At 38.2% G+C, this 22548-nt stretch overlaps 1 protein-coding gene across 1 annotated transcript in view; it reads left to right on the top strand.

Moving 5' to 3' along the window:
* Positions 1 to 2196: 2196 nt before the first annotated feature.
* The window catches only part of LOC135988177 (probable ATP-dependent RNA helicase DDX60), a 45887-nt gene continuing 25535 nt past the window's right edge, over positions 2197 to 22548 (top strand). Inside the window, exons 1-17 of the mRNA XM_065633919.1 lie at positions 2197 to 2560; positions 2695 to 2764; positions 4338 to 4515; positions 4637 to 4978; positions 5442 to 5549; positions 7024 to 7185; positions 8093 to 8254; positions 8761 to 8902; positions 10041 to 10202; positions 11620 to 11722; positions 12443 to 12558; positions 14752 to 14903; positions 15935 to 16187; positions 17022 to 17185; positions 18828 to 18980; positions 20066 to 20215; positions 21253 to 21372. Coding sequence (XP_065489991.1) covers positions 2197 to 2560; positions 2695 to 2764; positions 4338 to 4515; positions 4637 to 4978; positions 5442 to 5549; positions 7024 to 7185; positions 8093 to 8254; positions 8761 to 8902; positions 10041 to 10202; positions 11620 to 11722; positions 12443 to 12558; positions 14752 to 14903; positions 15935 to 16187; positions 17022 to 17185; positions 18828 to 18980; positions 20066 to 20215; positions 21253 to 21372 — 2901 coding nt within the window. The remainder of the gene's footprint in view (positions 2561 to 2694; positions 2765 to 4337; positions 4516 to 4636; positions 4979 to 5441; positions 5550 to 7023; positions 7186 to 8092; positions 8255 to 8760; positions 8903 to 10040; positions 10203 to 11619; positions 11723 to 12442; positions 12559 to 14751; positions 14904 to 15934; positions 16188 to 17021; positions 17186 to 18827; positions 18981 to 20065; positions 20216 to 21252; positions 21373 to 22548) is intronic.

Below are 22548 nucleotides of genomic sequence, written 5' to 3'. Positions count from 1 at the left end.
AGGCTGGTAGAAGAACAGATTGTGGTCAATAAAGGGACAAAAATAGGAATTAATATTTTCTGCGCTGTATATTCAATCTGCATTAACAATATTCTTAAGCAATGTAGGTGTAATGGCTCTTGGACTATTACCTGAAGCTGCGTAATTGAATGGAAGCAAGGAAATACCGGTGATAACTGGGCAGTGCCGCGTTCAGCACACATTTCTGCCGGCAACTCGGAAAAGAAACCTGAATTTAGCAGCCGGGAACGGAAACCGAAAGCTGGTGTGACGGGCGGCGGCGGCCGCGGGCTCCGACCCCGGGGCCGCCCGCCGGCAGCGCCTTAAAGGCGGGGTAGCGGCCGGGCCGCGCCGGGCGGCGGAGCGGGCAGCGGCGGCAGGTACTGCCCGGGCCGGGGCTTTGCTGAAGTTGCCGTTAGGCTTGCCTTTAGGCTGCGGTTCGGGGCTGAGACTGGGATTGGGGTTAGGGCTGTGGTGGGGTTTACGTCTGGAGGGGCTGCGTTTGGGTTTAGTGATGGTGCTGGGGTTGGGGTTTGCATTAGGGTTGCAGTTGGTTTAAGGCTGGACAAAAGGGCTGGGCAGCGTGCAGGGGAACATCTGGGGCTTTGCAGGCGGCAAGGGAGCACCCTCCAGGGTGGAGGGGCAACAGGGGCCAGCTGGTTGCCTCTGCCCACACTGTAGCCCCAGGTACCTCATATCTCAGTGTGTGCACTGCAGAAAAGCACTGATGTGGCAAAGTATTTAAGCCTTTTTTTTTTTTTTTAAATGAAGTGTAGCAGTCTGTACATGAGTATGTACAGATGCAGTTTTGCTTCCTTTGAAAATGGCTCACTTGACATTTTCAGGCGTGGAAAATCACACTTCCTTAGGAGATTACTGAAGTAGTGATGGCCATTTTCTAGGTAAGTGACAATTTCAGGATGCGAAGATACATTACTCGTCCCAGAATGATGTTCTCAAGCCTTTCGTACAGCTTTTTCAATTTAAATAAGAAAATGGAGAAAAGTCTCATGTTTATTGCTGCCTTGACAAAAAGTATGGACGCAGGTACACAAAAGGTGACTTTATGTAGCTGTATGTATATAAATAGCTTAAATTTTGTGAAAATAGGTATTAAAATTCAGCTGTAAACTTATGTTGAGCACACCAGTCTAATGTAGCACACTATGTGTACAATATTTTACAAGTAGATAATAAAAATCTATTTTTGTTTCTTTTCTGCAACTTCGTATGCCAGGAGTTTAATGCAAGGTGCGAATAAAAAATAAATTTGCAGCTTAGTTTTGAGTTTGTGAAATCTGAAAAACTGAGGTTGTGCTTTAGTTTCTTTTGTTAGTTTTGTAAGAAAGGTTTTAAGAACGGCTGTAAGACTAAAAATGATGTCTGAAGAAGAAATAGTCTTTTTGTTGTCTCAGGAAAATGAAGAATAACCATATCTAAGGCATATGAGTATTGCAATGGCAAATACTGCATGAGGCAGTTACCTGAATGGAGACTGGAGAAAACTGAAGTTCAGAAGAACTGATGTGGTAGGGACTGTGCAGAGTTATCCCAAGCTGCTTGTTTGTTCTTCAGCTGAAAGGAACTGAACATCGTGACCTCGTAAAGTGAGGAGTTACCCTAAACATTACAGCTGTATGCTCACTTAAGATTCTAGAATTCTATCTTTAAAAAAAACCACCAAAACCTAAAACTGAATTAAAAATTGGGATTGATACCAAACCATGATTAAGCCCATTATGTAATGACGTTGTGGTGTGCCTGTTCCTACTTGTGACTGGACTAGCATGAATGGTGTGGGTGCAGGTCAATTGACCCAGGAAACATGAATCATTCCTTGGAGCATGTAAATATAGCTAATATAGCAAATTATTACTACCTCCCCAAGAGTCCCTTCGTGCAAAGCACAAAACAGAGATCTAATGCTCCTCTTTAGCAAACTTTAAGAAAGACAAAAGCTGATGTTTTACTTATAGTTCATAAAAATATTTATTGATTTTATGAAATGAATGTGTCTTGCAAGAATGTTCACAAAATGCTTTCTGATTTTTCTTAAAGCTTTATTCCAGTGTGATTATGAAGTAGATAATTTAATGGTTGAAGCCTCAGAGCATACCATGTTTCCTGAAAAATATCTCTTGATTACTTCGAGTTTTCTTTTTTTTTTTTTTTTTAATGCCAGAATCAAGATCTGTGATGGATTCTGCGGAAGATCATTTCAAGAAAGTAATTCATAATAATGCAAATGAGAATGTCGGTAATTATGATATGGTTAGTGAGTATAGCAACAGTGAGAAAATAGGTTTCATTCCAACAAAGGAAGATGAAGAGAGTGGGAGTACAAGTGACAGTGATGAGGAGGATGACACCAGTGACGAAGCAGAAGGAGCTGTTATGCAGATGCTTAAAGAAGGGGAAGATAGAGAAAAAGAAGTCAAAGATCCACATTACAGAAACACTTATAGTAGCTCGACCACTGAAGAAGTGACACCACAGGCATCACAAACTGAAGGCAAGGATTTGAGAGTTCTCCAGCACAAACGTGGTTCCCAAAGATGCGGTGAGGAGCTATTATTAGCTTATGTTTGTGTCGGTAGCTTTTATTGCAGTGTCTTACCTTTTGGCTCTTTTGTTATTAATTGATGAGTTATGGTTATATGGTTCCAACAATAACCGTGTGTGTGGTTGTTTTAGAAAAAAAAAACCATGATGAATTTCTGGAGAACTTGAGGCTACACACTTGGTCATGCCTATCAAGAGCTCAGTAAGTACAGTGGGGTTTGTGGAAAGAAATGTAATAAAAATAGTTTCTTTGAACTAAGTAGACATCACAGTGTAGTATCCCTTGGAGAAAAAAGCTATGTGCTCGTCACCTAGGTTTGTGGAAAATCAGGAGACATAAGGCATGCTTATGATTTCATACTTCCTCCAGCCATGTGAAGGAAGATTCCTAATACAATAGCAAGTCTGCCTGAGAGTAGAGATCATCTGTACATTTTAGGAACTGATCTACAATTTTAATTATTGCTATTTATTCTTTTTCAAATTCTCTGTAGTGCTTATTTGGAGCACATTTCCTCATGTGTTTTACAGCATTTAAAACAGTTTTCCTATGAAATTTTCCTTGTCATATATACCTTCTGTGTATTTGGTTGTCAGTTTTCAAACATGATCTTCTGCATCTTCAGATTCCAATTCCTTTCCCTGCTTGATATGGAAAAGGATTAGCAATAGTGCTGTTCACATTGACAGCGAAGTGTCTTCTCTGCAGTCTGGAGCTGACATGCTAAAGAGATTAGTATTAATTAAAGGCAGACAATTTAAATGTGTATGACAGTTGTTTACAGAGGTTTTGTTATTGGAAGTCTGCTCATTGCGTCAGTTAACAAACTGCTCCTGTAAACCAGAGGCTGTTGATTCCAACTAGAAAGGAAAGCTGGGTCTTCCCAGGTGTGGATCTAAGTTGATGTGTGTAAGGCATTCTTGACAGCCTTGAAGAAAACAAGCACGTTCTTACCACTAGAATAATGATGATCTCATGCTATGCATTAGTATTGGAATATGTAATAGATTCCTTGGTCAGTCATGGGTAAAATGGCATGTCCCTGGATTTCCATTGATTCTTAAAGAGCTGCAGAACGCAGTCAAGTCCTATGATGTATTAAAAACTACCGAGGTGCTTTCTGTTTATACTTGCCATCTTCAGTGAAGAGGATTTGTTTCAAGTTTGACGTAAGACTTATTAATGGAAATCAACTTTCATAGTTTTCTGAAATGGGAAGGGGAAGAAGTATTTTGTTTCTTAGGTCTCTTAAAGGAACGTATTGTGATGATTTGATTCCTCTTGCTGCTAAGGTATTTTTCTTGCCATAGACATTCCTTGGATGAGGGACGTAGTTGTCACTGTCATGATAATTGTTGGTAACCCACTTGCTATTTTTAGTTGGAAACTCAGGCAGGAAGGCCCTCAAAATATATTTTGTGTTTATCTTCTGTGGGGCATTTCTTATAGAACAGATAACACTTTCTGCATAAGTGGACATAGAGAACAGTTTCCACAGAAGCCTCCGATGCTACAAAAGTATCTGGAGGTGTAAAGACGACAATTGCCAATGCATTCAATAACTGAAAGGGTTGCAAGATATTTAGGAGTAACCTTAGATCCAAGAAAGATCATTTGCTATTGACTTAATTGATTTAATTTATACCTGTAATGTTTAGTTGATTTAATTAACAAAAACATCTATTTTAAGGTCTATTAGTAAGCAAACTTCTGTTGCATGTCCTCAGCTTTTCTTGGAGTAGTGTTATATATATACTATTTCTTTTTCTTTCAGGTATGTCAGTCTGTTAAAAGACTTTGTTGAGTCTGAATTCTTTGTGATAGATGGGGATTCCTTACTAGTTATGTTTTCAGATGAGGAAACACAATATCTAAACTTCTTCTATCAAATTGAATGCTTCCTGCAGGATTTCACTGAAAAAGGAGCAAAATACATCATTGTTTTCTTCAAGGTAATGAACAACTAATATTCGTTTGGTGTTTAAACCACTGCATTCCTTCAAAAACCAACTGCTTGATTCTGTTTGGTCAACAAATTTCACTGAATAATTTCATTGGTTTTATTTCCCACAGGATGCAGAACAGATGTACTTTCCGTATCCTCATTTTCTTTTCTTACGCACTGCATTAATAGAACACTTGAGGAATAACACAGGCACCACCGTTCATACAGAATTTTCCAATTGTTTATCATCTGAATGGGAGATTTTCCTGAAGAAAAGCTATCCTTACTTCATCATTGTATCTGACACAGGATTGACCTCTCTCCAAACAGACTATTTATGTATTTTAATTGCTCATTCATTGTCAAAGAAAATCAACGTTGTGCTTACTTCAGGACAGGAGTATGATATTCTTAGAGTTTATGGATATCATGTTCAGAGTGTGTATAAACACAGAGAATTTTTTCAAAAGGTAAGTTACACAACTTCAGTCTTGGTTTACAATAATGGTGTTAGTTCTACTTAGCAGTTTTAATTAAAATATCTCAATATGAGTATTATATTTTACATTGAAATTATAAAGAACTGATACTGTGCTCATTTTATGTATCTTTAATCTACTAGTCTTGAAATCCTTAACAGAATTGGTGGTAATTTCCTGCACTGTTCTCTGTAGTCTCATTCCACATCCTTGTATTTGTAGTCTCAAATACACCCTTTCCCATATCTTCAGTATCTTAGTTGACTTGTAATTGCCAGACAAGACCAGCATTTAGGCCAGGAATGTGATTTTTAAATCAGTTTTATTGAGAACAGATGCTTGTTGGAGGCTGAGGATTGTTGTATATCTGAATGGTTCCTGGCTGTGGCTGATAGTCCCTGATGCATTGCATCTATCGACTTTTGCATATAACTTTGACTTCTGCACTTCTTAGCATGAACGAGATCTGCGATATGCCTGTGCAAACCTAGTCAGGTATCAAGAACCATCCATGTGTCTATATGAACATCTCAAGCTGAGCCCAAAAAGCATACAAAAAGAGGTAATTGGACCTTTTTGATCTCTTTTGGTTTTTTTGGTCCTCTGGCTGACTGTCTTTCTCCATTCCTTTACCTGAAATTCTTTCCTAGCCAGAACTGGGGGTTCTCTTCCTTATTCTGAAGTGTCGCTCTGAATCTGAGAAGGTCTTCACTGGGCCAACTCTTCCTCACAGCAGCTTGAATCTGCTTTCTTTACCGTTCACTAAAGTAGGATGATTCAACTGAAAGCTAGTTGGTGGGATGGCCCTTAAAGGATGTTTCCATCTTGGCAACTGCCTTTATGTTGTAGAAGATGGGAACCAGCCCTTTCAGCAGAAAACACCATCTGTGGCATAAATCCACTCTTAGCTGCCTGGGGGGCTGTGGCCTCACCCCCACGGCAGCGGGGAGCTCCTGGGGGCAGGGGGTGGGAGGATGCCTTCAGCAGCAGAGGGCAAGAGTTGGTGCTGCTGCCAGCAGTAACCTTGTCTGTAGAGACATCTCCAAACCTAAACCTCACTGTTGCAGCTGCCAAGGCTTGCACACTGTGAACTATAAAATTATGCACAATCTGGGATTTTTATTTTTATTAAGAGCTTGATTGCAACTGCAGGGTTTGTGCTTGCATGAATAAAGTGATGGATTCGTTAATCTCATTTTACAAAATTTTAACCTTAAAAATTCGGTAATTTTAGGTAAATATTTTGCCTTTAGTGCCTAATATACCCCTACCATTTTCCTGAGTGTTAGGTTACACTGCAGTGTTGTGACTGTACTTGTGCTCCTGCAGAGAACAGCAGCAAGGCTTCCTTGGACTTCAGTGGGAATGATACTGGCCCAGCAAGCTGACTATTTTCAGTCCAGAAAAAAATGGTGTTACTTAGAAAGCATTTTAAAGTCAGCAGAAACTCATCTGCCTGGCTACCTTATCTTTCCTGAGGCAAGTTCAATAATTAGATACCCCAGGAGCAGACAAACATCTGGACACGGCGAGGGCAGGTGGCTGCTCCCTCGGGACCCAGCCGGCGGGATCTCCCCTGGAGGCAGCCGGGCAGGGGCTGGTAGCCAGGGCCTGTCCCGCTGCCCCGGCCAGGAGCAGGGCAGCTGGGGGGCAGTTGTAACCCCCAGCACTGGGCACACCCCTGAGAACGGGCTGAGGCCAGACCAGGTTGTTGGCCTGCTGGGCTATGGGGAGCTGGAGACTGGCAATGCTGCAGCATCGCTGGGGCAGGGACTGATGGCCTCGAGGGGCTGAAATGGGGCCCTGGGCACTGGGGACAGGCCCCAGTGGTTGGGCAGGGATAGTCAGGTCTGTTGATGCCCTCAAGGACGTGACAAAAAAAGAGCTATTTTTACAAATGATTGTGCCCAGTTTTCCTTTTGTAGTTTTCATATCATTTTTTTCTCTCCTCTGATGGAACTCTGTAAAGACTTGTGGGGTTTTTAAAATTTTTATTATAGTGGTTGGTTGTGCTATTCATAATGTTATGACTACAGGTTCACCAGGCTGTCCTTCTGTTGAAACAACTGTGGCCTGAAGGATCTGACATTCAGCGTGTGGTCTGTGTTCTTTCTTGTGCTGTGGGATTAACAATATACAGCGACATGTTGGAAAATGCAGATACTTCCGTGGGAGCAAAGACAAAGCAATCAGCAAGAGTAAGAATTTTTAAAATATTTTTTCGGCTCAGTGACCATAAGCATTTTGGTAACAGGAGAGAGACGGCTGTCTTTCTAGATCCCAAGCTGAAGAGAGGCCTAGCTGCTTCTTTTGTGGCTGCACTCAGTAAGTGATCTGGTTCAGATGATTACTGTGGCCACAGCTTCTCCAAAGGTGCGTGATCTGTCTGTGGGTGGCACTGTCCCCCCTGCCACAGTGGCTATTCCTGGGGAAAGTTTTCCCTTAGGAGCAATTACTGCCATAGGAGGTTTTACATAAGAAGGTGGTTGCGGCTCATTATTTTTGTTTTCCTAAATTTCTTTTACAGGAGAATAGACTTTTCCTCAAGTTAGCAAGACATGTCAGAAGAAAGGTGTCTTTCTAGATGTGATCATGACATCATTTTTGTGACCATACTACGAACCTTATGTTTTCATCAAGTTAACACAGATGCAATGTATCAGTAATATTTTATGAGACAGGTATTCAGTGGATTACAGGATAATTATGAATGGTTAGCACAGCTGGATTTCTGTACAGACTTTTTGCTGTGCAGTTGAGAAAAGAGTGTAGGCCTATACCTAGATATTAACTTTTCCTCTTGAAATAAAAGCATTTCTAGCCAGGCACACAGACAATTACTTTTAAGTTTTGCCTTGATTTTCTTAGTCATATTCTTTTTGGAAAAGATTTTTTTTTTCTTTATAAAGGAACTGCATCTAACCGTACTACAAGAATGTTCATTTTGAATAAGTGTATCCACAAGTATTTACAATGCATAAATTGGTTAAATAGATCAAAATTATTAGCTGCTTTAACAAAGTGCAAACCACTGAATTAAGTAGAGGTAAACACATAATTATTTTACTGAAGGACATGGTCAACTTTTTATTGGTTATCTCTCAGCAGGGAAGAAGTAAACCCCTATCTCCAGAAGAAGCAGCTGACCTCTGTAGAATGCAATGTCTTACAGTGGCATTACTTCTTCACATGCCTCTTTCACAGAGAGCTCAGATAAGGATCCTGAAATCCTGCTGGACTGATCAAGTTTTACCATTAATAAAAATGGTATGTGTAGCACTGTCTTACTTCCCCTGTCATCAGGTGCAAATGACATTTCTGTTTCCATTTTTCCTTTACATGCTACTTCAGTCATCTGATGAGACCAAAGAACGTTACATACCTGCTGGAAACAAACCTTACCTGGTTCAAGAATCTTGTGAGCCATAGATCAGTGGGGCTAGGAGACTGTTTGGAGCAACCTCTCTTTACCTGACCTCTTCTTAGACATCTCCAGTTAGCCAGCATTAGTATTAGGGTGCTGAGCTAGATGGACCTTTTGGTCTTATCCAATATGGAAAGTTTGATGGCAGGCCTTCTTACTGTTTGAAGTTGGTTATTACAGTGAAGGAAAACAGTGAAAGCAGTTTCCTGATCATGGAGAAGTCAAGTAACAGTGTGTTGTTTTTCCTGTCAATATAATATGTGGTAGTTAACCTTGCTTTGGAGATGCTTTGATCCTGCCACATGAAAAGGTGCTCCATAGGAGTTAATTGTTTGCTTTCTTTTAACAGCAACAATTGTGTATGCATTTTGCTCTGATACAGCTAAGTGATACAAATGATTGGAAATTGGATTTAACTTACCTGCCTGACTTAAATGATGATTCACTGCTCATGAATCTTGCTCATTACTATGAGGTCGAATACACTGAAGGTACTTATCTTTGTTGAACAGTTTTCTTTCTTACATTTCTAACCTTATTAAGCTGCAAAATGAGAATGAAACTGCTTGTACAAGCAGAAATGAGCACAATTTTCTAATTACCCATAAAATAATGGATACACTTTATGGAATAATAAAGAAACATTTTTCTATAGCCAAGTGTAGAAAATCATATGTGAAAGCATCTTTTACTAGTACTCATTCAGAATATTTTACCATGTCATATCTTTGATATGCTACCTGTACTTATGCAAAGGAAGAGTGATATGGCTTAGGTAATAAGAACTCTGCATCACTGTTATAGGATGTTCTCAACTGTTTGGTTTTTGGACAGTTTTCTACCCATTTCGTTTTGTCTTGGTGCAACACAGTCAAAATGGAAGCTAGATTCTATCCCTACTGTCACTGTGACATTGGATAACATTTTTAATTTCAGATGAGATTGATTCAGACAAAATTATATCCTGTCTTATAAATACATGAAATTGAGAGCTTGAGCTTTAAGAACACCATCAGTTGTGTTAAAATCCACAAAAAAAGAGTTATAAAAGCTGACCGAGTGAAAAAGTATGGAAAAAGATTTGTAGCAAATGTTCTTTGAGAGTAATTCTGTTTGCCTGAAGTCCTCTGTCATGAGTCCATCCGTCTGATAGTAAATCAGAACCCTTTCTTTTTGAATCTAGTCACAAGATGTCCTGTATGTACCTCAGTAAAGCAAGAGTAGAGGAATTTTTAAGGAAATATAAATTAGGAATATGAAGCATTTATTTTTATAAAGATACCTTTTATTGGGCACTAAAAAGAAAAATATTAATTCAAGATCCTACCCTGCAGGAAATGAAGGTGAGAGAAACTTCTTTAGCTGTGCAGCTTGCAGATTCTATGATTCCACAGTCAGTCTAAATCTGGTGTTTTTTTCCAAAATACATCTTTTAAGTACATTTAGTTATTTATACCTTGGGCTATTAAAAACTGTGAATGTACAACATTCTGTTCTAATTTGTTCTAATGACCAAAGACCTTGGATGGAACTAAAGTCTGTCCATGATGCTGTATAGGTGAATAGGTAGGTTCTGTTTGAGGAAACTTTTAATTTTAAAGTTTTGTTTTGTTTTTCTTCGCTTTGCAGGATTAGAGTTCAGAAAGGAACTGGGGAAGGAAATAGAGAATGAATACCAATGCTTATGGAACACTGTAACAAAACTGGCAGTGAAATACAATTTTGGAGATGCTTTCCCAATACGAAAGACTTCCCGGCTATTTCTTGATGAGAAACAGACATTATTTAGAGGTACTGACAACTCCACAAATTGGAGAGTTAGAAGCATGTTCTTCATTACTATAACTACAAGTTCTAGGAGTAGTGATCTGATTTTATCCCGATAAAAAATCTACTCCATGCTTCGTGGATTCTCTATTCCTTCCTTTCAACCCAATAGCAAAACTTGAAGTTGATGCCAAAATAAATCTGACCAGGCCTTTTGGGTGAAATTCTGACTCCACTGTAAACAGCACGAGTATTGTTATTAAGTTCGGTAGAAATTAGGTTTAGGTCCATGATTGCTAGCCCAAACCTACTGTACATGTTGCAAAAAAATTACAATTAGTGTAATACAAATAACAGTAAAAAGCATAATTATTACTCATAATTAAATAACAATTATGCTGCAGGAAGTCTGTCTCTGAAGAACATATTTGTAAATTTGGATATAGGGTTATGCAGGTATTGGGCATGTGAGCAGCAAACTAAGTGAAATACAGAATTGTTGCCCTAGTGGTAGAGAGTCCAGCTGTCACTGTAGCTCATATTGCAATCCCTGAAGGTTGTAGAAATGTGACTTACCCATAACTGTCTTAAATTACACCATCATCCTGTTTACTAGCCCGTAATTGTGGAAGTGCAGAGTTGTCTCAGGGTTGGTTTGTTTCCTTCCCTTACTTACAAGACCTGTTCTGAATATCTGAAAGGAGTAGGTAGAGGTTTTTGCCTGATATCTGACGTTTCTTGAGAACCAGTTTTGTTACAACTTTCAAATGTTTGTTTTAAACCTATCAAATTGTATAAATCTTTAGAAGAGACAGTTGATAAGTTCAGTAAAGGCTGGAATATAATTCTACTTAAGTTTGTGAGTGCTTTTCGTCTAGTTTCAAAGACATCAAGTAGGCAAAGTAGACTCTAATGGGCAAAAAAAAGACAGTTTCTTTGTTATCTGTGGGAAATTAAGGCATCTTCTGGCACAGCATTTGAGCTGCGTATTTCTGTATCTCCTTTGGAGACCCTGAAGACTGAAGTTGTGGCTAGACTTCAAATGTGGGAAGGATGCACCATTTTAACATGTCGTCTCTAGTCATCTAACGTAAGCGCCATTGAACATCCCTGTTTAGGAGACTGGGGTCTTTATGGAATCAGTGCAGGAAAGTAGATGCCCGTGAGATGAGATGGGCTGTAGCATCCAAAGAATTAGCGTAGGTGTCTGAAATAGATTATGAGAATATCTACTTGGAGGCAGTAGTGATGTCTGCTTCATTCTTCTTCCCATGCTTGAGAAGAAAGAGGAAAAGGGGAACTAGTGAACTGCTGCTTACTTTTAGCAAATTTTACTTTATAGAGTTTCATTTATAATGTAACTTGACAGAATTTTCAAGCATGATGTGCAGTTATATGTATTCTTAATTAAATAATATTAATTATTTTTTACATTGTAAAGTCAATGAAGAAGAAATTCCTAACATTGGACTAATCTCAGTGAAATCTGATCTTGTTGAAGAGTATGCTGGAGATGTTTTGAAATACCTACCTGTTTTAGAAAGGTACAGGTTTAAGTTTTATTCTAGTGAAATAACATTATATGGTATTATGCACTTTCCATCCAAGTTATGCTCAATTTGTACACATGTAGAATTGCTTTTGCTATGACTAAGTAAAATTTCACATTTACATGTACTAGTGTAAATACTAACAGAAAGTTCAGAACATGAATGAATAAGAGCCAATATATCCGTATTTCCATATACTGTTACTTGTTTGCATTGTAGTCTTTAATCCTTATTCTGCATTCTGGAACTGTTTTTCTAACTGTACAATTTGTATTTGAAAGGCCTTATTTTAAATTGCAAAGCTCAGATTTATTTCAGGAAAAGAAATACATTAAATAAAAATATTGAAAAGACATTTAGAAGATATTATCCTTTATGTTTGTCTTGCTACTTACGGAAGTGGGTTCTGTGCTGCACAATGAGTATTTTTTAGCCAGTGTGTGAGTTATGCAGTTACATTGCATTCTGTGATTATTGTGTATGAAAATAGGTGAAAAAATGGGGTTTTACTTTGTTTGTTATTAATTCTTTCTGAAAAACTGAGGCTATGTCGACATACTATGTTTGGAGTAGAATTAAATCCTGTGCTGGTTTTCTGCCACAGTAAAATTGTGTTTTGATAAATACCCAGTTTTTTGAATGGTTTGAATGTTTCATTAGAGATGCCAGAAAACACTTTTAATTTCTGATCTGTTTAATGTTTGTATATTTCAGCAATGATCCTGCAGTTACTTCGCTCATGAAATACAAGGAATTTCATGAGCTCCGTCACTGGCATTCTGGCCGACCTTTGACTGAGGAGTATGAGCGAACACAGTGCAATGCTGTTGGTGAGAACTAACACAAAGCCCGCGTGTCTGTGTTGGCTAGAACAGTATTGTAAAGGTTATTGTAAATGTTTATTTTCATTTCAGAAAATCTTTGCAACTGTATGAATACTTGACAAACTAGAGCTACGGTAGTAGCGAAATGATACTTAAACTGATGTGGTTGTGCATTATGTGTATGCATTGTGTATTATCTTAAATAGCTCTATACGAGTATAACAGAATGAGTGCTTGTGGTCAGATGTTCATGATACATTCCCTTTAGCTTGCAAAATGCTTCACAGATTTATATAATCAGAATGTATGCACATGTGCAATTTAACATTTAAATATATAGTTTGGATAATGCCTGGTAAGCACATCCAGGCATGTGCAAAATCTGCTCAGACATTTGCACACTGCATGCATAACCAATCTTATCTTTTGAGACCAGAATTAAAATAAGAAATAAAAGAAATTGTTGTGATTTAACCCCAGCCTGCAACTAAGCACCACACAGCCACTCACCTACCCAGGTGGGATGGGGGAGAGAATCAGAAGGGTGAAAGTGGAAAAACTCGGTTGAGATAAAGACAGTTTAATAGGTAAACCAAAAGCTGCACATGCAAACAAAGCAAAATGAGGAATTCATTCACTACTTCTCATTGTCAGGCAGGTGTTTAGAGCCATCTCTAGGTAAGCAGGGCTCCAGCATACCTAACAGTCCCTTGGGAAAACAAACACAATCACTCCAAACATCCCCCTGCTTCCTCCTCCTTCCTTCTACTTTTATTGCTGAGCATGATGTCATACAGTGTGGAATATCCCTTTGGTCAGTTGGGATCAGCTCTCCCAGCTGTGTCCCCTCCCAGCTTCTTGTGCACCCCCAGCCTACTCACTGGTTGGAGGGTGTGAGCAGTAGAAAAGGCCTTGATGCTGTGTAAGTGCCGCTCAGCGATAGCTAAACACCCCTGTGCTATTAAAACCATTTCCATCACAAGTTCAAAACAAAGCCCCATACAAGCTTCTGTGAAGAAATTTAACTCTATCCCACTAAAACCAGCACAGAAGAAAACAAAAGTTGTTTGTATCATAATTATTGACGTTACGTGTTACAGTTTCCTGTAAGTTTTTTCCCATTTGAGATACTTGGGAAAACAAACCATGGACTTAATTTTGATCTTAGATTTGCATGTTTAAGTGAAATGAAGTAAATGAAACTGTATGCACCAGCAAGTACACAAAACTTTCATCTATTGAATCATATAGTGATTTAAACTGAAAAACCTACCGAGAGTTGAGAAGTCATGGATTACTCTTGGCCCTTCCAGTGTTGCTTATGGATTTCATTTGGTGACTTAAGAAATGTTGTCTCCTGAGTGGGATTTTGTGCCACTTGAGCTATGAAACAATGGTTTCATCTGCTCACCTTTCTGACTGGGTGATTTTTGCATTCTTCGGTTCACTATGATTTCAACGTGAAGTTTGGAGAGCATAACCTGCAGAATAGTAGCTAAAGCACCTTCCATAATGCTGGAGTTGAAGGTTTATCTTTGCTCCAGCTGAAGAGAGGGCCCTCTCTCTCCCATGCCTTGCATGAATACTCTGAATGCTGGCATGTGTCATCTCAGTCTTTCTTGTGAAAAACAGAAAGATCTTCCAAGGTGGGTCTTCACACTCAGAAACTGACTGATCGTTTTGATTTTAGGGCAGAGAGAAATACCTAGGTTTGAGTGTGGAAGTATTCATGTGCTTAGTTCAGTATCTTCCATTGGCTAGCATAAGTGTTTTTCTGGCAGCTTTATTTATTTATGTTCTGATGACAGAGTTTTGTTTTCAGGGGCAAGAGGTCACTTTATGATCATCTGAATTGCCTTTGGAAGACACCTTCCTATTTTCATGTACTGTAAGCATAGGCATTGTCCTCAAGCAGTTATTATTTCCTTCCAGGCATCCTGCGTGTTAAGTTTTCCAATATTTTTAATGTGTGCCTAAAGTAGTCTATGGCCTTTTTCTCAGATGTTCCAAAGTACTGTTGGATTTCAGTGAGTCTTAGTAGCCAGCTTCTTTCAAAATGTGATTTTGGCCTCTAGGTCAATGAGGATTTTTTAGGAAATTAATCCATTACCCAGGTATCTTTTATTTGGAATAGATTAGGCTGGAATTCTATCAGAGTGTTTTTTAATCAATTATATTTGCTTGCAACAAAATCCAAAGATCCAGAAGAAAGAAGACAAATACAAAAGTTACAGACTTTTCGTCATTTTTATGGAAGCACTTTGGAAGATAGCAATTCAAAACTTATTGTACATCAAGAGGATGTGTCAAGGAATGCTAATGCTGCTGTCAAAAAGACACAAAAAAAGCATGTGAGTATATTCAAGTTACTCCTTCCAAATCTTTTTTCTATTATCCAAGAAAGAATTTCTGCTGTATATGAGTCTCACAGCTGAAGTTTTGTATTCTGAATGCAGTAGTAGTTGTCAGTGGAAGAAATTTAAATCACCTTTGTACTTCGAATTTAATTAGCGACTAGTTGAAAGTATTTTTGTTTCTAGCTAGGAATACTGGTGAGTGATTATATTTTAACAGGCACAAATAAAAAAAATTAGTACATATATACTCTGTAAAGGCTGATAGGTTTTGGCTCACGGCCAGTAATCTGGAGTGAAGGAAACTGGCATTCATTAATTTAATTTTACTTTAAGAAACTATTGATAAATTCTTCAAAAAACATTATTCAGTTGTTTATTATATTTCCTTGCACTATTTGGAAATGTTATCTGTGAAAGATCCTGTAGATATTGCAATTAATCCTAATTATGTGAACATTGTCAGACATCACAGGGTAAGTAGCATGTAATTGCATACTCATGAAGAATACTGACCAATAATAATTTGAGTAATATTTCATAATAATCTGTACTATGGATTACAGATTATGGCTTGTTGAGCTACCTGTAAAAGTCCGTATGTAAAATAACTTTGTTAACTTCAGGTAAGGTTGAACTCTTAATTTTAGTTAAGTTATTGAAAAGCATCTCAATGTGATCAGAATTACTATTACCTATGTATAAAACGAAAGCTTGAAATTTAACTTTCAGACATATACTCTTTTATTTTTACACATTTGTGCCTTTTTATGCTACTTGTGAAGCTTTATACTGACTTAAAATGAAGCTTAGGGAAGCTCTTTTGAGTAACATGTATTTGGAATCAGAAATTATATCCCCTTTAAAATGAAGTACTATTTTAATCAATTCCCAGAACACAATGCATCACACAGATTAATTAAAAACTATAATGTACCTGCTGTGATTAAGTTTATGGATTAACTTTTTTTAGATAATACTTTCCCACGGTGATTGTTAGTTCTGAATATCTTCATTTTATTGGATAGAAAAGTAAAGCGGAAATGATTGCAGAGGAAAACCACAGGCGACTACAAGCTAAAGAAGAAAAGAAAGAGCAAGAGCAGTGGGAAGCCTTGTGTATACCAACTGAAAAGGAAATAAAAGCAAATCTGACTGTTGGAATAAATAAATTGGAGAAGTTTCTCAAGACCCTTAAAAGTAAATCTGTGAAGTTCAGTGTAGAAATGACAGGACTGTCTGCCTGCTTAGAAGTGTGGAAGGAACACTGCAGAAAAGAAGGTATGATAGCCAAATTAATGTTCAGTATTCAATATCCACTCCCTTTAACCAAGAGTGAGTGACTTTGGACATTCTCAGCTGGGGTAAAGGTGTGTAAATCCAGCCCTGTTTCAGAAGCATGAACAGAGTTTTGTAAGTATAATCAGGCTCTGGTCCACGTTTGCAATTTCAAGATCCTTTGAGTCAGCTGTGCAGTATCCCAATGAAATTAGATTGTAGCTGTTTTCCTGGTTTGCTTTCTAAACGTTGCATACCTAACATTTTTTATTGTATATATCTTTAATGTATAGACCTTGAATGATTACGTATCGTGCACAGTAAACTGTATCTGTATTGTAGTGGATTGTTTAATTAGCAGAAGTGGTTAGCTCACAGTTTGAATGATGACAATTTGCACAGAAATCTGTGCTACCATGGTTAGTGGCCTCCTGTTTCACCAGAATTAACTTGTTCAGCCCATACGCTCAGTCAGAGAGGTCCAAATACACATTGCTCTAAACCTGTTGAGAGTTGTAAACATTAGAGTGAAATACGTTGCTAATAACACTGACTAACAAATGTGTGGGTCAGGAAAGTGAAATGTGGGAGCTCAGTTATTATGTAGATGTCAGAGATACAACTCGCTTTTATGGCTGAGTATGCAGAAGCAGATAGGATTATCTGGGAGGTCACAGGCATGTGGATTGTCTTTGTCTAGTTGCCTTTAAGTGAAATTAGTTTTTAAATTGTCATAACTGTAGTTGGACAAGTACGGTCTCTTCTAAAAATACCTAGTATCAGAAGACTCCCAATGATACAATCAGCTCTCAAATAACTGTAGACTTCTTTTTAAAGGTAGCCAGTCAAATGATTTAAGTACAGCTGTTCAAGTCATGAGGAGAATTCATATCCTCCTTGAAAAATATCATGATCTCTTGGAGAAACAACATCTACAAAAGCTGACCAGATATCTAAGACTTCTTGGATTTGAGAATTTGGCATGCACTCTATCTGGCCAGGTAACTTTACAGACTTTAGTGATACTACTGTAAATGGATCTGTAGCTGAATATCATCAGTGTTTTCTTAAGCATTGACTAGTGTGCAGAAGATCTATATTGACCTTATTTTATTTTGTGTTGTGCCATAAGATTTGGAACTGTCTATTCTTGCTTCAGATAGTAATCTTTATTCCATGGATACATTTCTCTGCTTGACGTCAGGGCTTGCTGGCACAATAGGCCACTTCCCGTTTAGTAAATAGAAAGTTATATGGCTTCAAAGATACCTTTTGAAACAGGCATCAAGATTAATTTACTCTAGTTATGTCTGCCTGAGGCCTTAGATATCTCTTAGAGGTACCTGCTGTTCAATACATCACATCAGCTGAACTCTGTTAAAAATAACTGTTAAAAGCCTGAGTAATGAGCACCTGCACTTTAACAGGCCCAGATGTGCTATGTTAGAAAAGAAAATCTTTGAGACTGCAGAAGTGGATGAAAACTATTTGGCTTGTTGTTGTGGTATTACTGATCCCCTCTGAAGGAAACAGCTTCAGATACTGAGTTGCGTGTCCTCGCTAGCACAGCTGGGATCACCAGTAGCTACACTCAATTTGGCTCTGAAGTAATTTCTCTAAGGACTGCACTTTTCTGCATATTAGCAACCTGCCTGCTGGGTGATTTAATGTTAATAGCAGTTTGATACCTTTGTGTGTAGGTGGGGTGTTATTAGGGAGAGAGGGTGCTAAAGCGGCTCTCAGGCTGAAGAGGGAGGTTGTAACTCATAGCCTGCAGAATATGGAGTCAATAGCAAAAGGAAGATCACCCTGAACTGTAAAACTAGTATCATTCACTTCAGTGTCTCATTTTTCAGGCACAGTAGAGTTAGGAATTTCTGGAAGCTTATATCTGGAAAGTGTTTATTATCCTTCCTTGAGGATCAGGACTGAGAGGTGGGGAAGGAAATTATTGTTTTGTAAGAGATTTCCTTCTGAACACAGCCCTGAGTGACCTGATCTATTGCACCTGCTTCTAGCAGTGAGTTGGATTAACTGATGTCCAGACATCTCTGACAAACTAAATTATTATGTGACTTTTCTCTTCTGGTGTATGTTGTAAGATGTAATGCTTTTCTATACAGCTTTCAGGACCAGATGTTGTAACCAGGCCTGTCCATGAATATTTATTTTGGTATGCTTTAGGGTATACAGGCATTGTTTAAAAATACAATGCTTTATAAAATTTGGGATTACACTCTCTTTAGATTTTGCAACTGTGATTCATTGCACAAGGCTTCAGGGCAGGCTGAAGAAAAGAGGCACAAAAATACAATGAGAAGACTCTGGCAGGCAGTAGCTTGAAGAGGCTGAGGTTTGCCTGCTAGCCAGATTAGTTAGCTCTTCTGGCAACAAAAACAACACCAACACCACCACCAGCTGTGGAAGACCTATTATCTTTAGAATATAGTCTCCTTTGAAGAGACACAAGTATAACCGTCACATAAGGCTACATGGTATAGATTTCTGCAAGAAGATTTAAAAGTCACCTGCACTTTCCTATGTTTTTCAAAGCTTGCAGAGTTCCACAAAGCAAAAGATGTGTCACTTTCTTAATCTCTTGCTAGCTTTCAGACCAACTTGAATTTTCTTTTGACCCTACAGACAGGAGAAAGTAGTGATCAGAATATAAGCAAATATGCTATCAAAGTGGGTCCAGCTCGCTTTCAGCTACAATACATGGATTATTACTTGCTCAGAGAAGAGAGGAATGATCCAGATCCCCGAGTGCAACATTTCATACCAGACACATGGCAGGTAATGACACACAAACTTTTTGCATAAAGTTAATGGAAATTATATTTGAATTTTTTTTTTTTTTGCATTTAAAAGTACGCATTATTATACTACTCATCACAAATAGTGTTGTTTATAACATTTAATTTTTTAACAAATTTAACCAATTCAGTAGATAATTTTGGACTGTAGTCTATGTTTTTTCTACACTGAGAGCTTTTCTACAGAGACTTTGGCCCAATGAATTCAACATAAGAAATGCCAAATCTGTGGGATTTCACTGCTTGTTAGCATATTTGATGGTGGTAATGCCCCATTTGCATCATCTCTAACTATTCATCCTCTGCTTATTTGTCCCTAAAGAATTACTCATAGTATGAGCTGAGAACTAACTTTTCCATCTAAAGCAGAGGAAGTCTAACTCAGATATTATTATTGTTATTGTTATTATTATTATTATGCCAGCTGAATTTGCTGCTTTGAATGTCTATATCTGCAAAACAGTCACTTAATTGAAAAGCAATTTGGAACTTGGCATATGTGCTGATAGAGAAAGACAGTGTTAGTGCTATTTCTCTTTCCTCTTCTGTACCCCTTACCCCATCCTTTCACAGGCCTACGGAAGGTCCTGTCAGAGAGCATGGAGGGAGACAATAATAGGGAAGAAAACACTTTAATAAACACTGTATCCTAGGAGTAGAAGAGAGATGTGGACAGTATTGATGTAACTATTATAATGCAAGAAAAAAAGTCTGCCTTGTATAAAACAATGAAGTTTTTGGAACTAAATTATACACTGCTGAGTTAACTGGTTTTATTTTTTAATTTGAAGATGTCCAAGTTTGGACTCAATGTTCTGATATCAGTATCTCAGACCAAATAATTGAAATGGACAATTTATAATTTGTAGTTCCATTTTTTTCCACCAACGGTCTAAGAGAAAAGAATACAGTCATAAAATGACGAGGTTAACTCTAACTTTCTGTAGTCTAAAATCTGTATATAAAGTCTACATGCAAAAAGAAGAGATGTCTTCACAGAAAGAGCACGTTTACTCAATAAGAATTTTATAACAAGACATTTTGACATAGCTGCTTTTCTCTTAGCGAGAACTTCTTGATGCTGTGGATAATAATGAGTCTGCAGTGATTGTCGCTCCCACTTCATCAGGAAAAACATATGCATCATACTATTGCATGGAAAAAGTTCTGAAAACGAGCAATGATGGAGTAGTTGTGTATGTTGCTCCTACAAAGGTAAGGCTGCATCCTGCTACATATTCTGTATATTTGACTATGTATTTCTCAGTATAATTCTGAAACTACTTGGGGTAACCTGTTACACAATTTTAGTTGATATATATTGTTTCATTAGAAATGGAATATTTATATTGTGTTTTACATTCATTAGAAACAGCATGTTTACAAGAAAATCTTCAAAATATCTAAGCTCATGTAGATTTTTTGTCTATTAATATCTGTATAGCTAATTTAAGGTCAGAAACACTAGTAGATACAAAAGTGCTATAAGTATCATGTGAAGTAAATGGTGAGAATACCAAAAGCCTACCAACATGCTGAAAGTAATGTTGGAACAGAACAACGACCAGGCAAGTTGTCTTTTTCTAATTGAGCTCGCTATTAGATGCTTCAAGAGAAAATTTATGAAACTCTAGGCAGTGGGATATTTTTTAATGAGACTCCTGGCCTAATAGTTAAAAACTGACTTAAGTGCTGAGCCACAATATTTTGATTTCTTCCAAAACTTACTTTAATGTCAGTAATATAATTTTTGGATAATAAATTACATGTGCTGTTATTCAATAACAATCTCTATGGATTGTTTTCTGTAAGTAAAATCATTTTTTTCATGGTTGTACTCAGACTGGGCATCAAAATAATGTTTTAATTTGAATATCAGTCTGGGTGCAGAAATGTATTTTATACCTGCAGCCCCAGGACTTTGAGTTCATTAAAGTGCTTGTAGATGCAGTAGCGTGTGCTCTATTTTTAACTGCTTTGAAAATAATTAAAATACAGACTTAATAGTGTATAACTCCCTTTACAAAACACTGAATTTCCTTGAAAGCATTTCAGTATAATTGAAAATCAAGTGCCAAATCTTTTTAAAGTTAACATTGTTGACAGTCAAGACTTTATAGTATGTTATATAGTACATTATTGTCTAGTACATCAATATCAGTACCAAAATTGAATTCTTTTATATGTCTCAGAATATCATATGCCTTTAGACATACACTATCTAGTTTTGTTAATGACCTGCTTTATTTAAGGCCCTTGTAAACCAAGTGGTGGGAAATGTATACAGTCGATTCACCAAGAAACTTCCGGATGGATTGGCAATGTGTGGAGTCTTCACGCGAGATTATCGCAATGATGTCATGAATTCTCAGGTATATTTTTATGTGCATTTTAACACAATAATAATGACTTCTGTATTCCATCTGGCTTCTGAAAATGTTAATTTGAATTATAAAAATTGTGCCATTATTAATTGCAAAGTTCAGGAAAATCTAAGCATACCTGTACTTCTTACCAGAAACTTGCAGTCTATGGCATACAACCTTACCTACCCATCCTTAGGGGACATGCAATTGATTACTTGCTCTGGTTAAAAGCAAAAACATTAAAATTATTTGGTTGCCAGCATACAGCAGATGCCTTGCAGAATTCCAGATAGCTCTTCTCTTGCAGTCACTCCATCATAGAAGGCCACTAGGTTGGTCTGTCTTGTACTGGGGAGCCTAGAACTGGACACAGGACTCTAGGTGTGGACTCATCAGTGCTGAGCAGAGGGGAATGATACCCTGCCTTGACTTGCTGGCAATGCTCCACCTAATGTAGTCCAGGATACCACTAGCCTTCCTTGCCACAAGGGCACATTGCTGCCTCTTGTTCAGCTTGGAGTGCACCAGGATCCTCAGGTCCTATTCTGCAGAGCTGCTTCCCAGCTGGATGGCGCCCAGCATACACTGGTGCATGGGGTTGTTCCTCCCCGGGTGCAGTACTTTTTACATCTGCCTGTTGAACTTCACGAGGTTCCTGTCAGGCCATTTCTCCAGCCTGTGTAGAGTCCCTCTGGATGGTGGTATGACCCTCTGGCATGCACCTCACTATCTGCTCATCTGAGCCATACTTCAACAGCTTGTCTGTGAGGATCTTATGAGAGAAATTGTTGAAAGACTTACTGAAGACAATATCCACTGCTCTCCCCTCATCTACCAAGCCAGTCATTTCATCATAAAAGTTGGTCAAGCATGACTTCCACTGGTGAATTCATGCCTAATACCTCAATGATTTTCTTGTTCTCAATATCCTTGGAAATGGTTTCCAGGATTAGTTGCTCCATCAGCTTTCCAGTGATTGAGGTGAGGCTGACCAACCTGTAGTTTCCTGGGTCCTCTGTCTTGCCCTTCTTGAAGTGCCTTTCTTCACCATGAGGATGGTGAGGCACTGGAACAGGCTGCACAGAGAACCTGTGGATGCCCCGTCCCTGGAAGTGTTCAAGGCCGGGTTGGATGGAGCCTAGAGCAACCTGGTCTAGGGGAAAGTGTCCCTGCCCATGGCAG

Source organism: Caloenas nicobarica, chromosome 4, assembly GCF_036013445.1.
Source record: "Caloenas nicobarica isolate bCalNic1 chromosome 4, bCalNic1.hap1, whole genome shotgun sequence".
Classification (NCBI taxonomy): domain Eukaryota; kingdom Metazoa; phylum Chordata; class Aves; order Columbiformes; family Columbidae; genus Caloenas; species Caloenas nicobarica.
This window is presented reverse-complemented; position numbering and strand designations above follow the sequence as displayed.